Source organism: Stegostoma tigrinum, chromosome 28 (genome assembly GCF_030684315.1).
Source record: "Stegostoma tigrinum isolate sSteTig4 chromosome 28, sSteTig4.hap1, whole genome shotgun sequence".
Classification (NCBI taxonomy): domain Eukaryota; kingdom Metazoa; phylum Chordata; class Chondrichthyes; order Orectolobiformes; family Stegostomatidae; genus Stegostoma; species Stegostoma tigrinum.
This window is the reverse complement of record NC_081381.1, coordinates 45,740,363-45,758,324: the sequence shown is the minus strand read 5'-3', so window position 1 is coordinate 45,758,324 and position 17,962 is coordinate 45,740,363. Positions and strand designations below refer to the sequence as shown.

The 17,962-nt window shown below is 41.5% G+C and overlaps 1 protein-coding gene across 4 annotated transcripts in view; it reads left to right on the top strand.

Moving 5' to 3' along the window:
- Positions 1 to 17,317, top strand: part of tmem269 (transmembrane protein 269) — a 90,175-nt gene extending 72,858 nt beyond the window's left edge. For all 4 annotated transcript variants that reach the window (XM_048561594.2, XM_048561592.2, XM_048561593.2 and 1 more), the window contains 3 exons: positions 9,345 to 9,488; positions 10,107 to 10,307; positions 11,767 to 17,317. In XM_048561594.2, the coding sequence (XP_048417551.1) occupies positions 9,345 to 9,488; positions 10,107 to 10,307; positions 11,767 to 11,876 (455 nt within the window). In that variant the 3' untranslated portion in view covers positions 11,877 to 17,317. The remainder of the gene's footprint in view (positions 1 to 9,344; positions 9,489 to 10,106; positions 10,308 to 11,766) is intronic.
- Positions 17,318 to 17,962: the final 645 nt, after the last annotated feature.

Here is a 17,962-nt window from a genome sequence, read left to right as displayed (position 1 = left end):
AGCCACATGCTCGAGTTGATAGTCTATGTAATGGTACCACAGAAAAGGGAGGTCAAACAGGAGCAACATGAGAGATCATACAGCGTATTCCTAATGATCTCTTCTGGCATCTTTCCTACAACTGACATCAAGCTAATGGAGCATACCAGTTCTGTCTTCCTTTGTTTGTAAATTATAGTATTAGCTTCTCTCCGGTCATCTGAATGAACCCAGATTTAGCATGTTATCAAATTTATAAGAAAGCAGCTCATGTAGAAAGTTGCCATGTTTTCAACTAACTTCAAACAAATATCACCTTAGGCAGCAGCATGGCCTGATTTGAAACCCCTTTAATTCCTCAAATGTAGTTATACTTCTATTTTGACATTTGCAATGTGTCAACTGCAACATGTATACATAAAAATTAAAGTGTACAGGAATAAACATGAATGAATAAATTTATTGTCACATATACTCAATAAGTACATTGAGTCATCACTTACAGTGCCTTGTAAGGTACAAAGGTGCCTAGGGATAGCTTCTTTAGTTAAAAATCTAAAAAAGTAGAGAATTAAAATGTTGCGCATTGCCGAAATAAAAGTCCAGAACAGCAGTCTTCCAACCCATACCTCGCTGGCACCTAGCCTCCAGTCCATACTGGTCCCTGCCTCCAGATCTTGCCAGGCTTCATCTTGAGGATTGAGAGACTGGAGATTGCTCCAGATTACCACATTGGCGACAATTCCTGACCCAGAGGCCAGGAGAGGAGAAGGAGGAGAAGACGAAGAAGATGAAGACGAAAAAGAAAACACCAAGAGGAGGAAAGAAGAACGAGCAAAGCAGACCGAGGTCCAGCTGAAGCGGCCTGCTCTGCCACCATCTTTGTTGGAATAAAAACATTGATGCAAAACACTGGTTAAACTATGGAACAGAAACAGAAGTTGCTGGAAAAGCTCAGCAGTTCTGACAACACCTGTGAAGAAAAATCGGAGTTCTGATTTACAGCATTCACAATTCTTTCGGTTTTTATTTACTGGCTAAAATATCCCTTACATTTTAGGAGCTTACCTGAAGCTTGGAATTCTTCCATGGTCTAATGCAGCTAACATAAATAAAATGTTATAAAATTCTTTTTCATCCATACAATAAAAACCAGTGGCTTTGTCATCTGCTGGCACTCTTAAAAACAGTCCCGTTTGTAAGAAGTTTACTTTGTTGGCTTTTATCTACAGGCAGGCTTTAGGCCTGGACCCCACCTGATGCAATAAAGGTAAAGGCCTCATAGTTCCATGGGACCGCGCTCTCATGAGAAAGAGACAATAGATATTGGCTTAACTGAAGGCTCACTACATGTCAGGTGTGGGGAGAGGTTGAGAAGAGAAGAGAAGTCCTTCATGGTACAGGAATTGTACCCTTTGCTAACTCCCTATGTAATGAAATACAGAAAAGCAAAATGGGGAGACAGTGCACCCTTCCGTCTAGGGTCAGAATTCTGATTCTCCGAACACTTCCAGATCATGACATTGTGTTACATCCACATCAATGACACATTCATAGAGCCTAAACTCACCCGGGAGATGTTGGAGATAGAACATAGAAACAGAAGAACTTTCGAAAAAGTCATTGACTGTCATGACTGAGCTTGCTATTCACTGAAAAGGTGGCAGAGAAAATTCAGAGGGCCATTATTGATTTAGTGTGGGCTTCCTCAATGTTGTAGGTGCCTTCCTTGAGATGGCAGTCACAGAGACAAAGGAACTCTCCCCAGATTCTGACAGAAGAAATCAAACTACACTTAACAAAAAGGACTGTGATGGAGATTGGTTACTGAGTTCATCAGTCAAGTGAGGAGAACAACATGGTCCAATGCTGAAGAAAACCATGATCAGATAACAAAAACAAAACAAAGAATTATGGATGCAGGAAGTCTGAAACAAAAATGTAGAGTGCTAGAAAATGTCAGCAGGTCCAGCACCGTTTGTAGACAAATAAACAATGTTAGTGTTTCAAGTCCAGTGACCGTTTGACCTGATAAGAACTGAGACGCTCGGGTGATAGGGTTTTAATTCTGCAACATGTACGAGAGCCAAGCGGACTGTCTCCATAGCTCCCCTTAAACGTGCCAGACCAAGTGACTAACTGCATCACTAAGATGTCAGCCACCTGTCCACATGGGGCAAAATTGAGAAGGAAGCAGCACTAAGGATCACAGCTTTATCATGGAGAAGTAAATGAGGAAAGCCAGCCTTCCCATGCATCATTTCTTTGTGCTATGCGGAAAGAGGGGTCACAACAGTTGGGAGATATAACAAACAGCTGGTGGTGTGGCAGGCCTGCATAATCCGACACAAATAAAAACCAAAAAGAACTGCAGATGTTGTAAATCAGGAACGAAAACAAAGTTGCTGGGAAAGCTCAGCAGGTCTGGCAGCATCTGTGAAGAATAAAAATCAGAGTTAACTTTTCAGATCCAGTGACCCTTCTTCAGAACTGAGGAGTGTTAACTCGGATTTTTTTTCTTCACAGATGCTGCCAGACCCGCTGAGCTTTCCCAGCAACTTTGTTTTTGTAATCCAACATGAAGGTGGCGCTGAGTGTTGAGAAAGTGCAATTACACAGCCTGTAGTATGATGAGATGGTAAGTTTGGAAAAAATAGCATTATTCGACCTATTTTCATGTATATGAAATCAAGGAAATGCCTGTCTAGTGTAGGTTGTGGCTTTTCAATATTGAGTTCAGAGATTTCAGCTGAACACGTGGCTGCAGGGAGGGTTTCAGGGATACGGACAATTAGGGCTCATTCTGGAGAAGGTGGGACCTCTACAAACGGGATGGTCTCCACTTGAACCAGAGGGGTACTAATATCCTGGGTTGGAAATTTGCTTGTGCTATTCAGGTGAATTTAAACTAGCCCAGCAGGGGAATGGGAAACTGTAGTGTAGTTCCAGTACACAGGAGGATGAGAGTAGGGAGGACATGGACAAGATTTCACTGTCACAGGAGTGTGCTGGCAGACAGCAAGCTGGTTTGAAGTGTGTCTACTTCAACACCAGGAGTATCCAGAATAAGGTGGGTGAGCTTGCAGCATGGATAGGTACCTGGGACTTTGATATTGTGGCCATTTCGGAGACATGGATAGAGCAGGGTCAGGAATGGATGTTGCAGGTTCCAAGGTTTAGATCTTTCATTAAGATCAGGGAAGGTGGTAAAAAAAGGGGGAGGTGTGGCTTTGTTATTCAAGTACAGTATAACGGTGGCGAAAGAACTTTTGACGAGGACTCGTCTACTGAGGTGGTAATGGGCTGAGGTCAGAAACAGGAGAGAAGATGTCACACTGCTGGGAGTTTTTTTATAGCCCCCGCAAAGTTCCAGGGATGTGGAGGAGAGGATTGGCAAAACGATTCTGGGTAGTAGTGAAAGGAGCAGCGTGGTCATTATGGGAGACTTTAACTTCCCCAACATTGACTGGAAATGCTATAACTCTAGTACATCAGATAGATCAGTTTTTTGTCCAGTGTGTGCAGGAGGGTTTCCTGACACAGTATATCGAAGGTCCGACAAGGGGGGAGGCCACAGTGGATCTGCTACTTGGTAATAAACCAGGCCAGCTGATTGATTTCGTGGTAGGTGAGCACTTTGGAGAGTGTGACCATAATTCAGTTACGTTTTGTTTAGCGATGGAAAAGGATAGGAAGATGCCACAGGGCAAGAGTTATAGATGGGGGAAGGGCAATTATAATGTGATTAGGCAAGACTTAGGAGGCATAGAATGGTGTAGCAAAATGCAGGGGATGGGGACAATCAAAATGTGGAGCTGGTTTAAGGAACAGATATTGCGTGCCCTTGATAGGTATGTCCCTGTCAGGCAGGGAGGAAGTGATAAGGTAAGGGAACCGTGATTTACTAAAGAAATTGTATCTCTTGTTAAGCGGAAGAGGGAGGCTTATGTGACGTTGAGACAAGATAGTTTAGATGAGGCGATGGAGAGTTACAGATTAGCTAGGAAGGATTTAAAGAGAGCGTTAAGAGCAGCAAGGAGGGGACACGAGCAAACATTAACAGGTAGAATAAAGGAGAACCCTAAAGCTTTCTATAAGTATGTGAGGAGTAAGATGACGACTAGGGTAGGAATAGGGCCAGTCAAAGACGGAATGGGAAGTTGTGTGTGGACCCTGTGGACATCAGAAAGGTGCTAAATGAATATTTATCATCTGCTTTCAATCAGGAATAGGAGAATATTGTAGAGGAGAAGACTGAGTTACAGGCTACTAGAATTGAAAGGATTGAGGTTAGTAAGGAGGTGTTATCAATTCTAGAAGGTGTGAAGGTAGATAAATCCCCTGGGCCAGATGGGATTTTTTCCGAGGATTCTCTGGGAAGCTAGGGAGGAGATGGTGGAGCCTTTTGCCTTAATATCTTTGAGTCATCATTGTCTACAGGTTTAATACCAGAGGACTGGAGGGTTGCAAACGTTGTGCCCTTATTCAAGAAGGGCAGTAGAGATGACCCAGGTAGTTATGGACCAGTGAGCCTTACGTCTGTTGTAGGAAGAGTTTTGGAAAGGATTATAAGAGATAGGATTTATAATCATCTAGCAAGCAACAATTTGATTGGAGATAGTCAACATGGATTCATCAAGGGCAGGTCGTCTCACAAAACTGAGTTTTTTGAGAAGATGACCAATTATGTGGATGAGGGTAGGGCAGTTGACGTGGTGTACATGGACTTCAGTAAAGCCTTTGATAAGGTTCCACATGGTAGGCTGTTGGAGAAAATGCAGAGACATGGGATTGAGGGAGATCTAGCAGTTTGGATTAGAAATTGGCTTTCTGTAAGAAGGCAACAAGTAGCGGTTGATGGAAAATATTCAGCCTGGAATCTGGTTACTAGTGGTGTGCCTCAAGGATCTCTTTTGGGACCACTTCTGTTCGTCATTTTTGTAAATGACTTGGATGCAGGCATAGGTGGATGGATTAGTAAGTTTGCAGATGACACTAAAGTCAAGAGTGATGGACAATGTGGAAGAATGTTGCAGGGAGACTTGGATAAACTGCAGAATTGGGCTGAAAGGTGGCAAATGGAGTTCAATGCAGATAAATGTGAGGTGATTCACTTTGGGAAGAATAATAGGAAGGCAGAATACTGGGTCATTGGAAAGATTCTTGGTAGTGTGGATGTGCAGAAGTGCCCATGTACATAGATCCCTGAAAGTTGCCACCCAGATTGATAGTGCTGTTAAGAAGGCATACGGTGTGTTAGGTTTTATTGGTAGAGGGATTGAGTTCTAGAGCCGTGATGTCATGCTGCAACTGTACAAAACACTAGTGGAGCCTCACTTGGAATATTGCGTGCAGTTCTGGTCGCACCATTACAGGAAGGATGTGGAAGCATTGGAAAAGGTGCAGAGGAGATTTACCAGGATGTTGCCTGTTCTGGAGCGAAGGTCTTATGAAGAAAGGCTGAGGGACTTGGGTCTGTTCTCATTGGAGAGAAGGCGGCTAAGAGGGGATTTAATAGAGACATACAAGATGATCAAGGGATTAGATAGGGTGGACAGTGAGTCTTTTTCCTAGGATGATAATGTCAACTAGTACGAGGGGACATAGCTACAAATTGAGGGGTGATAGATTTAAGACAGATGTCAGAAGCAGGTTCTTTACTCAGAGTGGTAAGGGCGTGGAATGCATTTAAACAGCCCTTGGATAAGCATATGGATGATAATGAGATAGTGTAGGGGGGTGGGCTTAGATTAATTCACAGGCCAGGGCAAAATCGAGGGCCGAAGGGCCTGTTCTGCACCCTATTGTTCTATGTTCTATGTTCAATGTGGTTGTCTTCCAACAAGCCAAATTGGCTTCTAGAAGTTGAACCACCTTGTTCAGTGGTTGGCAGCTATACAAGGACATTCCTCGTTGGTTGGGACTGGAAGACACTTGTGCAGTCCTCTAGCACAGGCATACAGACCTTGGTTGGAATTAAGTGAATATTAGAACAGAGAAACCGGTGATTAGCACACCAAAGTGAGCAGCAGGCAGAGTGAGGCATACAACAAAGCATGGAGCTGGATGAACACAGCAGGCCAAACAGCATCTTAGGAGCACAAAAGCTGACGTTACGGACCTAGACCCTTCATTACGTCAGCTTTTGTGCTCCTCAGATGCTGCTTGGCCTGTTGTGTTCATCCAGCTCCACCCTTTGTTATCTTGGATTCTCCAGCATCAGCAGTTCCTACTATCATCTGTGAACAGTTCTATTGCTTGATGATTGCACAAAGAGGCTTGAAACTGGATTTGGAGCATCACTGTTCCTCAGAAGTGGACAGAAAGGTACAAGAAAAAATAGAAAGAGGATTATGTATGGGCACTGCAGAGGTGTCTCCATACTAGAGGAGATACTGAGGCCATCCCAGGATTCATGATGATTGACAGGCTAATATGACAGAAGGGCCCACACTAATTTAGTATCATTTCACCACTAATGATGATCTGTAATTCATCTTCCATCATAAAGTAATAACAAAGAAGTGCAAAACTCAGATTGAGAATGGCACCTCCAGTGGGGATGACGTACAAGGTCACTGGACTAGCAGTTCAAAGGCCCAGGTTGATTCTCTGGGGACATAAGCTCAAATCTCACTGCAGTGGCTGCTAGAATTTTGACTCAATTAATAGATATGTAATAGAAAGCTAGTTTCACTAATACAATAAATGTTTGCAAGTCCGCCATCTTTTGCAGGACTGAGCCATTAGAAGCAGCTGCACAGTAATATACAGTCAAGAAAGAATTGCCCTCGAAATTTTCAACATTGAAATTAGACCCCAATGAGGTCCCATGGCATCAGGTCAAAAATGTGAAGGATACCTCCTCCTGATCACTCACACCATCCCTCAACCACTTCTGTTGATAGAAAAGTGCTGATCTGGATTGAAAGCTACTTGGAAACAGCACAGTAGATACAAAGTGCATAGATCATATTCTGGCAATAATTTTTTTACTACCAGTCACCAGGAGTGACTCTACCATCACTTTGCCTAGGTGGTTTGAACACTGAAGCACATAGGTTTCTGACTCTACATTCAGCAGGTGATGAGGGAACCAACAGGAGGGAAAATATACTGACTTACTTGACCTCACCCTCAATCTACCTATTAAAAGATACATCTGTCCATGTCGGTGTTATTAGGAGTGACAACTGCACCTCATGGAAGCAGAGGCCCTTCACAGTGAGGATACCATCCATAATGTTGTGTGGCATTACCACTCCACTAAATCTAATTGATCAAGAAAGGTCAAAATTGAGCATCTGTCAGGCCACAAAATTGTCTTTAATTCCAATCCAGCCAACCAATCCCTCACCCTACAATGACCATAACGCAGAAGGATTAACCTTCAAATGAAAAGTGCAGAAGAGCACACCTAAACCCGAGTTACCAACCTGGTGAAGCTACAACACAGGACGAGATGCATGCCAAATCAGGGAAGCAATTTGCAATAAACAGAGCTAAAAATTCCACAATCAATAAATCAGATCAGCAGCTCTGCCACATTAAATCATTGATTGTGCTGGTGAAAGAGGAGACGACTCCATACATATTCCCATCCACACTGATCAGGGCACCCAAGACATAGATGCAGAAGTTAAATCTGAAGCATCTGTATCCAGAAGTACCAAGTGCATGACCCTATGAAGTAGGAGCAGTAGACCACTTTGCCTCTTTGAACCTGCATTTAATGAGATCACAGCTGATCAAAATGTGACGTCAATTTAACTTTTGAGCCTGTACCCTCGACTCCCTTGTGAACATAAAATCTGCATGTAATTGGCCAATTAGAGGATTTAAATTGGTTCCTTGGAGAAAAGTTCATCCTCGACATTTCTTGCTGCTGACTGGATTGAATGGAGTCAGAAAGGTGACCAACACCCAACATACCCCTTTTCCCTCTTCAGGAGAGATAGAAATGTGATGGGTTTTATGCAGTTGTTGAAGGAGGACTGTGGACAGGTGTTGCAGGAAATCGGGAGGAATTAAGTCCCAAAGAATTCATGAATCAAAAAGTAAAAAAGGAATGGTGACAGAAGTGGTAAACAAAGAAAGTATTCATCTAGATGATGTGTTCATAGCAGAATAAAAGTCAGTTATCTGAAAATGAAAAGATGGGGACAAGATAATAACTGGCACTTAAGACAAAATCAAAAGATAGTTCAGAGCCTAAAGACATAGACCTTCATTTTGATATTAAAACATTAATAAATGTTAATATTTTTGACTGTTGCACAGGAACGTTTGCTCAGGTGTGTCTTTGTGAGTGACGGGAAATGGCCTGCAACGTGGAACAAACATTGATCAACTGTATGAGGCAGATGAAAATCTCTTACCATTGTTGTATAATTAGTTGATTTTGCACCACAATATCCAAGTCCAATTAGGCAAGAGTTAAATTCGGCAGTCTCTCTCTCTGTCTCTCTCTAGGATCTCAGGAGTTCAAGTAAAGCCTGGCCATAAAGTAGAGACAACGCATTTATTCCTGTTGTGCACTGTATTTGTTTTTACACATTGTGTGCAGTTAAAAATTGAATGATGCATAACCACAGATGATTTGTCCAAATTTACTTCATATTTTCAGCTGCAAACAGTCTTAAAGATGTTTGGAATAATATAATTCAAGGTTTTTGATATCAAAGATTGGTTTTACAAAAATCAAAACACTAATTCATATTTATGTTCCTTAAGTAATTGAGATGATCCAGGACATGCCACATTCACACTGTGCAAGTAACTCTGTTATAGTAGCACCTACGCAATGCTGTTAAGTGTTTTGAGACATCCGGGGTGCTCTGTCTTAAGTAAATACTGTATACAGTTTTTGATAGCAAATTCCAAACGTGGCTACCATTTCTGCACATTGCAGATAAAGGAAAAATTTTACCAGATGTTGAGATGATCATTTAACCCACAAAGCACATTTCTGAAACCTGACCAAAATTTCTGAAGTTCAATTCTGTATTCAGGACAGAAAACAATAGGAACTCAGTTAAGAGAAAAGTATACTTCCCCCATGACAATAGATCTGTCTAAAGCGGCTGCTTTGGTTTAATGAACAGAGAAAATTTGGCTTTTGTATGACGTTTATAAATGAAGACTTTTTATAATGTCATACTTTACATTAACTCTATTTTGGAGGGGCTTTTTTGGAATAGCCACTGCACTTATGTTTGTTAGGAAAATTTGTTCAAATTCATAGATCAAATGAATCACATACCAAAATCTGGCAATTGCAGTCTGCATGATGAAGCTGCCACATCCAAACTGCTGTACTTTATTAATATATTAATTCTATTAATTTGGATTTCATTTGATTACAGGAGCTAAACTGGATGACTTTGCAGATTTTACAACATTTGGAATTGCAACCTCACTCTTGCTGCAGGCCCATGGCATTCTAGATGGTGTGATTGTCATCTGCTACGTTATGGCTGTGTTTACGCGCCTCTGCTTCTTTTCTAGTGGTAAGAACCTGCTTTCTTGGCTCTATAAATACGCTTAAAACTCAGAGTTTATTTAACTATTAGAACATTAGTACATGATATAAGCTGTAGTATCGTGCCATTAATTAAGCAATAGACATTAACTTTCCACTATGCAGAGCTCCCAGCAGTGTATCCCATTTAGGGAAAGTTGTTGCATAACATTGACTGATACTTTCTTCTAAGAATCTGAGTAAAGAGTCGTAGAAGCCATGTCCTCTGTGTAAGTTTCTGATTTGGTAGCAAGAGATTAATATTTTATTGTTGTTGCATTGATCAAGTTTTTTTTTGCTGCCACAACTTGCATTAGCACAAAGCAAAAAAAAGTGGCGAAGTGAGCCAAAATATTTGTAATCATAAAATAAATAGGAAGGAGTCTTTACAACTGTCGCCTAAATGTGCATGTATCGTAATCAAGAAAATGCCTTTTAATTGCCCCAGGTACATTTTGCTTTTCCTAAAATTGCCAGATAAAATTAGTGAATTTGTAAGCTCCTATTATTTAATCTGAATGATCAAGCCATCTGGCACAGAATTCTGACCATTGTTGTCTGTGATTCCCAGGATAATATTAATTTTTTGGCATGATTTTTGTGTCAGGAATCCCATTTGTTTACCGTGGCCTACCATGTCCTTATGCCTCAGCCATCGTAGCTTGTACCTTTTTATTGGCCGGAGGAAATCGCTTTCTCCTGTATATTGCTGCAGTGGTGATGATCCTCTTCATGACTGACCAAGGCAACTACCCCCATGACAGGGTCCTTGAGTCACAAGTCTGGAAAAAAGTAGTTTACATTGGAGGTGAGTAGGACTGTTAAAATTCAGTCAGGTTGAGTACGTGCTGAGGGAGTGTATTTTCATTTCATTTAAGTTTCATCCACTTTTCATTGATTTCAGTGAAAATGACAAACAGTGTGAGGAAATTTGCAATAGAAAGAGATTCTGCAATGCTTTTGTTCATTACATGAATAGTTGCTTTCATCACCATACATCTTACATACTCAAATGAGATTGAATGGTTTAAATAGTTCCCTTTCTGTTTCGAAGAGGTTGTTTGGCATTGTGATAACCATTGTCACAGAATTAAAAGTATTCTTTGGCTGTTCAACTCACTGCAATGAGCTAGTCATAGAACTTCATAATAATTAACATGTAGACCCAGTGACAACTTAAACATAGAGGCCAGCTTATACCATTTGTTCCATACTTGTGATAGCATAAGTTGATCAGCAAGTTCCAGAAATTCAGACTGTGCATTGACTAGGATTTTGGGTTGGGACCCAGACATTGGAGTCAGTGGTGTTTGAGTTGGCACTGTATCATGGTAAAATAGTGACCAGAGGCCACTGTTACCATCCGATTAAGGATGGTAGGTGAGCTTTCAAAGCTAGAGGGTCATTTGGATGCCCTTCAGCATAGAAAGAGCTGCAGCCTGCCATTCAAAGATGACATCTCTATCTTGATGCAACATCTCAAAGAAAGTGTCTACTCAAACCTCAATGAGTAACAGCTGTCTTAAGGTTTATGGGTGCAATTGCTATGCACTCTTCAAAGGAATGATTGATTTAATTAGAAATCAACCAGATTTATTATCTTTGAAAGTTTAATTGCTTTTAGCAAACAGGAACAAAACATCTCTCACAGATTAACTATTAAATGAAGGACTGTTGAGGCTGAAATGTATGTCACTTTCACCTAGTTGTAATATAAGGTCACAGATCTTAAAATTTAACTGTTATTCTCCACTGATGAACCTGTTCAGTATTTCCAGCATTTTCTGTTTTTATTATACATATATGCACACTAAATAATGAGTGTATTCATTATTGAATTTTTAAATACCATTTTAATTTGTACCATATTTTGTAACATGATGCACAAGGTTTTCCCTACAAGGTGTATGATTTCGAGCATATAACATACCAAAAGGATAGCATATGCTATTCAGATAATAATGTAGCAAATCACAAGCTCAAGTGGTGTTCTGAATTTTCAAAAGTATTGCTGCCTTCAATATACAGGAAGACAGTGCACAAACTGTAATGATGATGCATATATGCTGTATAGATGAAACTATATTATTTAATCAATATTATTTATGTCAAAGTAGTAGTTATTGCATTAAATAACAAGAAAAATTAAGTTCTATCAATGTTTTAAAATCAATTTGCCTTAAGCAAGTACTTTGTTTATTGGCAAACGTATTTGGAATGAAGTAGAGCTGCATTGAATATTTTAAAACATTTTTTCTGTTTTATAGGTCTGATGGTTCTATTTTGCTGTCCGCTACAGCTGGCCTGCATATACTTCCTGATTTGGTGTTTCTCCTACACACTCTTCCCATCTACTCTGTGGAGTTGCAAACGTTAAATCCCTGTTTCACACTTTCCCTTCATAGGGACAAGTCTGGTGCTGCAGTTCAGCAACTAGAGCCTAGAAGTCATTTGCGTTGAATGACAATAGATATCTTCATTATGAAATCTGAGGAAGGATTGATCATATGACTTAGGTACAGGGTGGACATCTTTATTTGGTCAATTTTTTTTGAAAACTTTGCTTTAGGATTTGTTTTACATTCCGTAATAGTTTTCCTCAATCACAAACATTTTCTTTTGAATATAAATTCTCTTTCTAATATTAATATTCACAATTCCCCAAAAAACAGGCAGAGTACATATTATTCCTCTCAATTGAGAGTTCTGGAGAATGAAGTTGCTGCAATGAAATTGCTCATTAAAAGTTGAGCACTTTTTAAAAATATTTAGACAAATATTAATATATTCAAAATATGAAATTGCTTAATTCCAAACATTTCACTTGAAATAAAGTGAAACAACTCGTTCAACCTTATTTGCCACGATATTTGGTAACTAGAATAAGCCCAAGAAAGTAATTGGAGAATTGTGAGATCAATAACAACGTAAGTCCAAGGAGCATAGGAGCAATGGTGCTTAGTTAACCTTGTGTTGCAGACAAACATGCCTTGTTTAGTCATTCTTTTTCATCCTTCCCTTCCATACGTATTGCAGATTTATTCTGCAGCTCATTTGAAGTGGTAACAGCTTCATATCATTTACAGATTTACTTTCTGTATTGATTAGAACAAAGCCAGCCAAGTGGATCTCATAAAATAGGATTCCCCTGATTTGACCAGGTTAACAGCCTCAGTCAGGGAGCCCCGGCTGACATATCAACAGGAGTGTCAGAGGTTCTGTTCAATCTGAGAGCTAACACTGAGGAAGCTACACTAGTGTCAAGTACTTTGCATGCCTATATAAAGAGTGACTTGGTGATGGGATACCAACCTCTGTGGCAATGAGAGGAAAAAAATACACTCCTGAAGAAATTCGCTCACAATAGTCATCTTTGAGTTGGGGTAAGCATTTCTCATAATGCCTTTATTTGAGAAGCTTGACCCTTCAATCTTGCCATGAAAGACTGGGGCCAGTACGTGGAAATAATGAGTTGTGTGTTACAGACAAACAACATTGAGGCAGACTTAAAAAAAAAGACTAATTTTCCTGACAGTTTGTGGACTGCAGCTTTTTTGGTAATTAGGAACCTAACATTTCCTGAAGCACCAGTTACTAAAACATTTCAGGAATGACAGATTTAGTTAAGGAATATTATGACCCCAAGCCTCCTCTAATTCTGAGATGTAATCAGTTTTACTTAGCAGTTCAAGGACAAGGGGAATTAGTTTCGGGATTAAAACACCTGGTAGAGGCCCGTGGTTTTGGATTTACCCTTCGTGGGATGCTGGATCACAGGCTTCAAAACAGGAAGTACAGCTGGCTTTGAAATTAGAAAATGTGGCAATTGGAGCATGAGTTACAGGGTTGTGGACACTTTTACCTGGCTGACTAAGCTTAAGGGACACCACTTGAGTGAATACCATTGCAAAGCCTCATTCAGGACATATCCTGAACAGAGGGACTCTAGGTCCGCCACAGTAAAAAAACAATATTTTCTTCACGATCCAGGCCAGTAATCCATTGTAGTTGCTGCCAGTATGCAGACTGAAGACAGTAAGAGTCCAAATAAGCCTGAATTGAGTCAGAGAACTCAAAAGCCAGTGTCCAGGAGAGTGCACACCCTGGAAAGTGCACCTGCATCTGTCTGGGAATCGTTAAATTGCTTAACAACATCCAAATCAGAACCAATCAAAATAAACATTTAGTTAAAATGGTCAACTGGTTCTAATGGAAATTGATATCAGCATGGCAGTATCAGTGATTGCAGAACCAATCTTTAACAAAATTCACTCTGGACTCCAACCCTTAAATTTGTGCAAGATCTCTACTAGACTGGGAACCGAGACCAGGGAACCTTTACAGATTAAGAGTACAATTTGGGTTCCGGTATCGTACAAGATGCAGCTAGTTCAGTTATCACTGATTGTAGTAAAAGTCTCAGGCCCAAGCTTGATGGGGCGAAATTGTTTGAGAAAGATTCCCTTCAATTGGCTGAACACTTCTAGTTTAAAACATGGCTACCTGAGCAAAGTCGCAATTAAATACTCGGATATTTTTCAGGAAGGTCTAGGGACTATCAAAACTGCCAAAGACACTTTGCATGTTCACCAGAAAACAATTCCATGATTCTGCAAGACCTGTCCAGTGCCATGTGCCTTGCATGCAAAAGTAGAGGCAGAAAGGTGAAGGAATTATCACACCAATACAGTTTGCTGAATGGCTTGCACTGGATATACCAATCGTGAATTCCAATCAGTTCACCTTTGTGGGAATTTTAAACAAACGATAAACTGCTTCCCACAATTAGACAAATACCCAATCCCTCACTCAGAGGATTTGTAGGCAAAACTAGCATCAGGAAACTGTCCTTCACGAAGATAGACATAAGCATGCATACCTGCAATTGCAGCCAGATGAGGATACCCAGGAGTATGCTACCATTAATACCCATAAGAGTTTGGACCGAAGTACAAGACTGCCATTTTGGGTATCATCAGCCAATGCTATTAGATTAGAATCCCTACAGTGTGGAAACAGGCTCTTCGGCCCAACAAGTCCACACCGCCCCTTGGAGCATCCCATCCCCCTATAACCCACATACCCCTGAACACTATGGCAATTTAGCATGGCCAATCCACCTAGCCTGCACATCTTTGGACTGTGGGAGCAAACTGGAGCACCTGGAGGAAACCCATGCAGACACGGGGAGAACGTGCAAACTCCACACAGACAGTTGCCCGAGGCTGGAATTGAATCCAGGTGCCTGGTGCTATGAGGCTGCAGTGCTAACCACTGAGCTGTCCCCTGTTAATCAGTGGGCAATGGAGAATATTTCACAAGATCTACCCAAGGTCACCATTTATCTGAATGACAGTGCCAGCAACAGGCAAGAGTACTTAGAGAACTTGGACGTAGTCTTTGCACATTTCTCCAAGGCAGACATCTACCTTAGAAGGCAAAAATGTGTGTTCCAGGTATGCCAGTGGGCCACAGGGTCAACAAGACTGCGTTACACCCATTGGAAGCTAAAGTGAGAACCATCAAATATGCCCCAAATCCCTCTTCTGTACTGAGCTGAGGTCCTTCCTTGGATTCAAGTTCATTCATAACCTAGCGTCCATCCTGACACCCTTACATCTGCTATAGGAAAAGGGTCAGCCTTAGCAATGGTCTCATTTCCAAGCAAAGTGAAGAAGCAGCTATCATCGTCTAAGATGTTGACACAATAGGATCCCAAGCGAGATCTAGTGCTGATACACAATGCTTCCCTGTATGATAGCAGAGTAGTGTTGGCTCACAGATGGCCTAATGGAGAGGAACTCCCAATAGTGTATGCTTCCCAGACTTTGGCTGCTGCAAGGCATGAATACACCCAAATAGAGAAGAAGGGTTTGGAGGTCATCTTTGGCATGAAAAGTTCCACCAATACCTTTTACAAATTTACATCCATATAGTAACAGACCACAAACCCTGGCTAGGTCTACTCAGACAAGGCCGTTCCGTCTATTGTTTCCAGTTAAAATGAGAATGCATGTCTGAATTTAAGTACATACAGTTACAAGTTTTGGAACACTGACCAGGAAGTCAAGAAGCAAATGTGGATGCCTGGAGCTGCCTCCCGCCTGCAGATACACAGATGGTGCCACTGCTGGAAGAATCCGTTCTGGACACCTTTTCCAATGGCTGACAATAACAGACTGTGGACACAAAAAAGTCCATTCATTGCAAAACCAAAACAGCTGGTGGTGATGGAAGAAACAAAACAGGCCATCACAACCAGAATTCAGAACCTGACAACAGCAGATCACCGTAGAGGATGGCATTTTATTATGGGGAGCAAGAGATTTTCCCAAGCAAATGTCACCGCCAAATCCTGGCAAAACCCTACCAGGGTCATCCAGATGTGTCCAAAGTGAAAACTTTGGCAAGAAATCATATCTGATGGCCAGGATTGGATGACGACACAGCCTGCATTGATGGAGCAGTACACAGAGTGCTAAGGAGGACAGAAATTACCACCAGTAGGTCTCCCATATTCATGGAATTGGCTGGGTAAACCTGGGTATCAGTTACCCATCGACTATACCAGCTGTTACACAGGCTGAACTTCCTTAGTCATTGTGGATGCCCACTCAAAGTTGTTGGACATACTTAAGAGTTAATTTTGTCAGACACGGACGACAGTAGAAAAGTTGCGATACACAGGCTGCTGGAAGTGTTGATCACATACAACAGGCCATCATTTACCAGCAGGGAAATAAGAGTGTTTCCTAAAGTCGAATGGCATTCAGCATATAAGGAAACTTCAGACCATCCATTTCCAGGATTTGGCGGTGACATCTGCTTGGGAAAATCTCTTGCTCCCCATAATCTGGCAGAAGGAGCAGTCCAAACTTTGAAGGCAAACTTAAAGAAATAGTCTACGCCTTCACTCAATACCAAACTGTGCCTATTCCTATTTGATCATTGGACCATTCCTCATGCAACTATAGGGATAGCTCCAGCACAGTTTGCTAATGGGAGAGGTTTCCACACCAGGTTAAATCTGATCTTCCAGGACCTGTGGTGGGGTTGGGGGTGGGAGTGGGAGGTTGGTGAGGGCAGGCAGCATCAGGAATGTCAGAGCTGGACATAAGACTACTAAGTAGGAGAGACAGTTTACTTCAGGGGATGGAGTTTGGTGCCAAAACCACAGGAATGGCCCTGCCTGGGAGTAAGAGGCATTATCAACCTGAGGTCAGATCCTGTGGCAAACAAACTTCGGTTGGGTGAGGCAGTCTTGAGCGAGCAAGCAAGCATGTTGATCACATGAAAGCTGTAAACTCTCAAATGGGCAAGAGCAAACCATACCAGGCCCCTTAGAATAGCCAGAAAGACTGTTGGAACCTGTGGATTCTCCCCTTCTATCTAGCATTGAAGAAACCTCAGAGACTGGACACAACGCATGTTGTAGCCTTGACACCTTTACCACCTGAAGATGATGAATCCCTTCAAAACATAGCAAGTGGGCTACAGTCCGATACATGCTGCCCATGTCAGAGGTTGAGTTGGAGGAACCAGACATGATGCGACAATATCCCAGGAGAAACTATAAGAAAAAGAAGAGGCCTTTGTCTCCAGCCTTAGAGGGAGCAGGATGTAGTGATTGTAATGAAGTCAGCCAGGTGGACCTCATAGAATACAAGTTCTCTGATTGGACTTGTTAACCTGGTCCAATGAGGGAGCCCTGGCTGATTGATATAAACAGGAGTCTGCTCACGCAGAGCTGGCTCTGAAGAGATTGGACCAATGTCAAGTACTATGTATGTTTAAATAAATAGTGATTTTGTGACGAGATACCAGCCTCTGTGGAGTTATTTCACTTTCAATGCTTCAGTTTTTTAAAAAAAAAAATCAAAGAATGAATGGAGAGAAAAATACCTTGCTGTGTAAAATCCCAATTTTTTCTTTCTATCCTATACAGCTGCCTGTATGGCAACACCTGCTTAGTGATCAACTAATCAAATTTTGGTACAGCATTGGACATATTGCTGTTCATCTACACAAGGGCCACTGGGAAATCCTGACACTGACTGAACCTTCAGCTGAAAGTGAGTTAAATCTCAAATATTATTAGCCCTTGAGAAAGACAAATGAAATCCTCACAATACTAAGTGGGTAGCACTACTGCCTCAGTGCCAGGGACCTGGGTTTGATTCTAGCCTGAAGTGACTGTGTAATTTGCACATTCTTCCTGGGTCTGAGAGTGTTTCCTCCTGGTGCTCCTGTTTCCTCCCACAGTCCAAACGTGTGCAGATTAGGTTGATTGACCATGATAAATTTCCATAGTGTCCAGGGATGTGCAAGCTAGATGGGTTAGCCATGGTGCTTGTGGGAATAAGGTGAGTCTGGGTCTGGGTGGGTGATCAGAGGATCAGTGTGGACTCGAGAGCTGAGTGCCCTCTTTATTCTATGACTCTATCATTGCTTTTCTGTACCAAA